General features: G+C 36.9%; 1 protein-coding gene across 23 annotated transcripts in view; it reads right to left on the bottom strand.

Moving 5' to 3' along the window:
* The window catches only part of LOC122258993 (uncharacterized), a 91,043-nt gene that overhangs the window by 54,864 nt on the left and 28,679 nt on the right, over positions 1-7,500 (bottom strand). Inside the window, exons 5-6 of one of the 23 annotated variants that reach the window (XM_043025404.2) lie at positions 3,026-3,443; positions 1,887-2,826 (exon numbers count right to left, since the gene is read on the bottom strand). The exons of 17 other annotated variants lie outside the window; for them this stretch is intronic. In XM_043025404.2, coding sequence (XP_042881338.1) covers positions 3,048-3,443 — 396 coding nt within the window. In that variant the 3' untranslated portion in view covers positions 1,887-2,826; positions 3,026-3,047. Of the gene's footprint in view, positions 1-1,886; positions 2,827-3,025; positions 3,444-3,485; positions 3,904-3,938; positions 4,733-4,834; positions 5,108-7,500 lie in introns of those variants that run through there. 5 more of the 23 variants (XM_043025398.2, XM_043025410.2, XM_043025414.2 and 2 more) reach the window with 5 other exon arrangements.

Here is a 7,500-nt window from a genome sequence, read left to right as displayed (position 1 = left end):
ATTTTTTCATGTAGAATATTGCAAGGAAAATCATTATATAAAGTATGTAATTGGTAAACGATGAATAGATGAATAAATAAATGTGTAGATAAATAAATCAATAAAAATAATAATGAAAATTAATAAGAACAATAATAATAATAAAAATTAATAAGAACAACAATAATAACAATGTCTATAAATCTATACCTAAAATTAAGATTAACTTTAATATCACTTAGAAATTTGTGTAGAGATACCTAAAATGTGTCATGTTACCATACAAACTAAACAGCATTCGTAAAAATCCAGCTGTTTTGAATTTTTATCAAAATGAAGGGAAAAAGGTATCGATTTATCTTAATGGCTATAAAAAGTATTGCAACTTTTTTTTTTCTTTTAATCCATTATAATAATGTACTAATGACATCATCCCTGTTCATTCAAATGCTTTTATTCGTAACAAAAATTTATGGAAATTCTGATAAATATCTAAGGACATCACACTTTTCTTACAGATTTTGGCCATTTGCCAATTTTGTTACATTCACAGCTTGCTTTGCAATCATTTAATTTGAGCAACTATCTTAAACTTACTTCTACTAATAGAATATTCATTTTGGTCTCATTTAGAGACCAAAATACTTCAGCATAGCATGTTCAAAATGACTTAGCAAATTAAAGGAAAAATGGGAAAAAAAGTCCTAGTCAGCTGATATTGTACATATGTATGACATCTGCATCTGAATGGGGTTAAAATGGGTCATTGTGATGAACCAAGTATGAACTGTCTGTTTAGTTTATCATGCCAAATACTCTGTTCTAGGTGTAAATGATCTCATTCCTTGTAATATGTTAAACAGAAATAGTATATAATTCCAAAATGTGTGTTTTTGGGTGCCATGTTCTGGATAAAGGTTTAATTTTTAAAATCAGTTCTCTGAGTATTCAGGAAGAATAAGACAGAAAGAGGAAGAGGAGCCAAAGGCAGAAGGGGAAAGAAAAAGTAATACAAGAAAACTGTCACACAGACAGGCCATGAAAAGCTCTGACAGATCATTATGAATTGATTTCTTATATGTGTGCAAATAAATGCCTATCAAGTATCACATCTAATGTACATGGTCTCAACATAAATCATCCTACAAAGATTAGCTTCTAATACCTACCATATACCTCCCCTTCCTTTTCCATCAGCAAAATTATTTGATGGCAAGCCATGACAGTTCAGTCCCTTAGAGAAACATTTTCTTTTCTTTAGGACATGGAATTTTGCCTATGCATAGAATTCTACATGACCTTTCCTTCTCTCTTATTTAGTTGCAACATTCTATGAACGTTGTATTTTCTTTTAATTTTGAACTCTAAATTAATTGTTCAATAAATTATAATAACACAGCCTTCAGAAATTTACTTAAGAGCATTACTTCAATGTGCTTCCCAGTAAGTATCTTGCAATTTTCATTTTCATTTACTTTTATAATTAAGTAAAATTAATTTGAATTCTATTTCTGTATTCATTCCCATAACATTGAATGATATTTCTTCAAATTCATATAGGAGTATGATAAACCCTTTTTTCAATCTAGTTATCATTCACATTATCTTATAGTAATTTTAATTAATCTCATAAATCATTTTTCTGGCCAACTCATCTAATGTTAACTTATAATGAACATTAGTTTCTCTTTACATATTTCTTATTTTTTCCTTCATTTCAACTCCTGTTCAGGTTATTTTCTAAAACTTGAATTTCAAGTCAATAAAATCTACTGACGCATACCTTAGCTATATGGTATGCAAAAAAATACTTCTGTCCTATTATTGATCACTTGTCTTCTGGATCACACATCTAGCTTGGATTATCTCAGTCTAAAAAGGGATTATGCACTAAGAAAATCTGAGGATTACCAACTCTGCCCTTTATTATCAGGACGCTACAGAGTAAACAATACTTGAGCAGAACAAGTTATTACAGTGTCATCTTATCTATTGGGCTAGGCTTGGTCTACTATGGAATACAAATGATTGCTGCTATTTATTCCTATTGAAAATGCTTTTGAATGGTAATGTATATTTATCCAACCCCAACAATTCAACATTGATAAGACTAGTTAAAAAAATAAATACATAAGTACCAAGCACACTTTATGTAAAAGCACAATATTCATTATTAATCTACTACATGGCATAATTTATGTACAGTACATTTAACCAAATAATAAAAGTATAAGAGATATCTGGCAGCTTGTCTTAAATTATGACAATATAGTTGCTATCTGGCAGCTTGTTTTAAAATACAGAAGTAAAATTTATTATCTGTCATCTTACATTAAATCATACAAAGTCTCACTACCTGCTTGGCCTCTAAACAAAAATAAATTATCTAATAATATAATTCAACATATCCTATAGTAGGCCTGCAATATATTATCAGCAAATTCTATGATTTCATTAAGATATCACAAACTTTAGTTTTAACAACATGTCTCAAGTTATTAAATCTGTCTAATAGTTGTTGAGCTAATATTGAGATTGTTGATCTCCCACGCCTCTACCAAGGTGTGATGGAGGTGCAGGAGGGGGAGGAGCAGGTGGATATGGCCTTGGTATAGTTGGGTCAGTGGCAGCATGCTTGCGTCGTACATGACTCATCAGCTGATGCTTCTGTACAAAGGCACGGCCACAAAGCCGACAAGCATAAGGGCGCTCTCCTGTGTGGATCCTTTCATGTTCGATGCGGTGGTCTTTGCGCTTAAAACGGCGCCCACAATATACACACTGATGTGGCCTAAGCGTCTCCTCATCCAAACCGGCCATGTGGTAGTTGAGGGCAGCCATCAGCCCCTGGAACAGAGCAGAGGAGAGCTGCTTAGCAAGATCACCACCAGGCCGCTCTACCCACTCCCACCCAAAATACTCAATTCTGGTTACTGTTAAGTGTGACAATACATCACCGGAATGTTTTTGTTTGTTTTTTGTTTGTTTGTTTTTTGCCTTTGGTCCAGGCATTTGGAGAATACTCTCTTAGAGGTGCACCAAATACCTTTAGTTTACTTTCAGCAGTGCTACATCTGATAGTGAGAGGACAGATGATTACGCCAGCCCTCTCTAGTGTCTAAGACAAGTCCACAGATGGCACAAGTATTACTTTCATCGTGGTGTATCTTTTCATGGATCTTAAGGGAGTCTTTCCGTTTAAACCTCTTCCCACAAACAATGCAAGCATGAGCACGCACTTCCGAATGTTTGGTCAGATGATTTCGGAGGTGTGTCTTTTGAGCGAAGCGATGACCACACACTTCACACACAAATGGCTTGTCGCCAGTGTGCACCTTCTCGTGTATTAATAGGTGATCCTTGCGCTTGAAGGCCTTCCTGCAGTAGGTGCACACAAAGGGTCGGCTGCTGTCACCACTGGCTGGATCCCTGAGCCAATCCAAGTGGCAGGCTTGCCACGAACCCTGCAACAAACGAGAGGAGACCTGCCTTAGCCAGCATCTCTACAGTGGCTACAGCAGCTATACACGGTGGCACGACACCCACCCCAAATTCCTACTAGGCTTCCGTGGAACCAAGTAACACAGAATAAAAAATGACACCAATAAATTCATTTTCTTATCACTTACATAACTTGGAAACCCATATTTCCTATTATGAAAATATCGATGCCATTTAATAAATTGGGTTACTACGATCATTCGCATGCTCCTGGCTACGCTCAAGGTGGTACATCAAGTTGGCCTTCGTGATGAACCCCCGACCGCAAAGAGGACACACAAAGGGCTTCTCCCCAGTATGGAGCTTTTCATGACGAAGTGCGTTAGCTCTCCGCTGAAACGTCTTGTCACAGAACGAGCACTTGAAGATTTTTGGCTCTTCAGTGCCTCTTAAAGGTGGAGCGAACAAATACATGCCATAGTCCTGCAACAAATGAAAGATTGGTTTCACCAAGCCGCTCACATTTTCTAGTCCCATCGACCCCCTTAGTCCTTTCCACTATATACTCTTAGAAAATCCACCCATCTCCAGTAGCAGCTTGTCAGAGACACTTGTACTATAGCATCTTCATACCCATGTAAGCATTACCAATTCAACTACAAAACAAAGTTGTAAAATCAAAATTACACTCAGTATCTCTGAGCAAGAAGAAAAAAATAATAACAAACATGAGAAATAAGAAGGGAATTATGAAAAATATAAAGTAAAGCTTTTGGCACTTCCTGCAGCCTCCAATTCAATTTCCAGCTCCTAGAAGTAATATCTTTGACCACAAGTTTTGGTTATCTTCTGCATTATATTCTTGTGTGAACATCACTGTTTATCACAATTTACTGCATTGGAGGATGAACTTCACTCTTGCATCACTCTCCTTTTGACTTCACTCTGGTGTTACAGAAGCATTGGTCAGGTCTGTGTTACTGGCAGAAGCATGCACATTGCTACGCTTGAGATGGTACTGTAGATGGTAGCGTGTGTTGAATCGTCGTGGACACAGATGACATTGGAAAGGCAACATTCCTGAATGCAGGCGCAGGTGTCTCCTGTAATTGTCTCTCCTCTGGATGACCTGACCGCACACTTGGCATAAGAAGCCTACCTGCTGGGGGTCACTGATGGAGGGGCGGGGACCACTCCAAGCTGGCTGGTCTTGGCAAGGTGAAGGTGGGACAAGACAAAAAGCCTTGTCCACTATTACCTTCATAACTTCCTCACCATATTCATCACCCCCACCACCACCAACGCAACCCCCCTGCAACAAAATAAAAGCTTGGCATCACTATCAATTCCTGTCGCCAGCTATTGTAGGTGTTCATGCACCAATTACTATCCTGCCCACACACCACCTTAGAATTAGGAATTCACTTAGTTACATGTTACAATTCCTAAGTTTTGTTTGGTGTTCCAGGCTACGTGTTATATGGTAATCATAATGGGACTTGTTGACAAATTTCTTGTTGCAGATAACACAGGAATACGGCAGGTCACCCGTGTGTTGGCGTTCATGTTGGCTGGCATGACCCCGGCGTGTGAAGAGCTTACCACAAAACCTGCAAGGGTGCTTGCGTTTCGGAGGATCAGCCGCCCACTGAATGCTGCTTGCCCCTGATACACTCACTATCCGCAACTGCAAAAAGACCACAACAAAACCTCTATGCCTCATTTCTCTCAGATCGTTAATGCCATGCAGTAATTTTCCTTTTCAAATCCTTGTCAATAAATAATCAGGACTCCAAATTTCAATTAAACGTACCTAGTTCTAACAATGCAGAAAAGAGGTAATAATAAGATATGGGCATATATGAAAATAAAGAGCCTCTGTAGAATATCAACACTTTCTTATTTAAAAAAATAATAATAAACAATTAATAATAATATTAATAATAATAATAAAATTTTAACAACAAAGTCTAACCACCATAAAAATAAGACAAATAAAAAAAAAAGTAATTTGTTTCTATTTAAGTTATACATTAACCCACACAGGACGGGTGGTACAGCATGTGTACCGCGCATTCAAAAGCCCAGTTGCCGGGCGGCACAGTATTGTGCCAGCTATTCAATTGATTTAGGCCTAATAATTCGAACGCCCCGGCATTTGGACATTCTAGGCTAGAATTCCCCCGTCGGGAATGGGTTAAAAATGTAAGCTGATCCCCTAAACAAAGTTATGCATATTTCAGAGTATTCTTTTAGTGAATGCTAACAATTTCCTACTGGAAGAGGTGAATTCTTTTTGGCAAATTACATACTGCATTACTTACTATCAACTTCAGAACTATAGACAATATGAAATTGTTGTTCTGACATTCAAAAAGCCAATTCCATATAAACCTTGTGTAAGCTCAGGCACAACTTCAAGGCTGTTAAAATAATGTTTTTATTACATATTACTTCATCCTTTCACAATCTAAAAAGAAATGCAGCATAATCCCAATTCTATTCCCAACATTAGGTTCTATTAATCATTTTTACAGGCCATCTACTCAAATAAAAGGGAAGAATATTGTCCCAACAATGACACAAGAAATAGAATGCTCTACATTCTTGTGTTTCTTTTCAGAAATAAAAGATCTAGAGAAAAACTACCCTTTAACCCATTCACGGCCGGGCTTATATTTGCCTAATGCCACTCCCACCGGCTAGATAGCAAGTGTCTGCTGTGTGACTAAGCACAGGATCTCTCCCAGCATTACTGTGCTGTGTCTCTATGAGCACTGTTAGGTCCACTTTCACATTATTTTCAAAAGTGAATAAATGTCTATACAAATGGAACTCCTATAATTATATATATGTAAAAAAACATAAAACATAAGTTTTGAGGGAGAGATCATGACATGATAGCATGTCATCTGGTGGGAGTAAAATATTTCCATGACATGTTATCTCGTTAACCAACACGACTGGGTTAAAGAAGATTAACGACTAGATGGAAAGAAAGAAAGAAAGAAAGAAAGAAAGAAAGAAAGAAAGAAAGAAAGAAAGAAAGAAAGAAAGAAAGAAAGAAAGAAAGAAAGAAAGAAAGAAAGAAAGAAAGAAAGAAAGAAAGAAAGAAAGAAAGAAAGAATCAGTAAGTGAAAAATATGAAAAAATCCTGACAATATTCTTGGCAGTTTAATCCTTTCATGCCGGCTGAAATGCTGTCAGAGGAATATTTCGCTCCTTAATGGTGAAGTCCTAAAACATCAAGATCTCTCCCTTGAAATATGTTTTACATCATTACATACGCACATAACCATAAGAGTTCCATGTGTATAGATACAGTTTTATTCACTTGTGAAAATAATGTAAGCAAATTAAAAAACATCCAATTATCACCATGTTGAAGCGGGCAGGTGAAAAGTGCTTATAAAGGCATCGCATGGCATTTGCCATTGCGCCAAGCAAGATCTTGCACTTAGTCACACCGCGTGCTTGTTATCTACCCAGCAGGAGCAGCATTATACAAATATAGGCCCCAGCATGAATGAGTTAATGATGCTTCATTTACATGTCTAACACAAATTCTATTTTTTAATGAAATAACAATTGATAACCAAAAATATAGAATTTTGTTTCCCTATAATTTTTAGAATTTGCATTATAAATATGCTATAACTTATTAACCCATTCACGCCGGGGCGGAATTTCGCCTACTCCCGATAACGCCGGGAAGATTTCAAGCGCGCAACCGTTCGTGCCGGGGTGTTTTCCCGCTGCGCGCGGTCGCTCTGACGCTCGCAGAGCGTTTTTCACCCACCCTATCCTTATGGTTTGCGTGATTGTGTCTAAAGTGTAGTCATGTGTAGAAAGTAGTGCTATGTTCAGAGGATGTATATCAGTCGAAAAAGATGTTATAGCACTGTTTTTTTAGTGTTATTCTATTGAACTTTTTCCATATTCTTTACTCCTATGTTGTAATACCAATGGGAAATGGAAGCATTCTTCTAGTGAGGTAACAAACATAGTTTTTTTTTCAATTTTTTTTTTCTTCCTAAAAGAAAAAAAGAGAATATGAACAACCATACATGTGCTTACAAG

The sequence above is a fragment of the Penaeus japonicus genome, unplaced genomic scaffold, assembly GCF_977035675.1.
Source record: "Penaeus japonicus unplaced genomic scaffold, GWHDUDI00000001_assembly GWHDUDI00000002, whole genome shotgun sequence".
Taxonomy (NCBI): Eukaryota; Metazoa; Arthropoda; class Malacostraca; order Decapoda; family Penaeidae; genus Penaeus; species Penaeus japonicus.
Note: the sequence above shows the minus strand (reverse complement) of the source record. Positions and strands in the feature narration are given on the sequence as shown.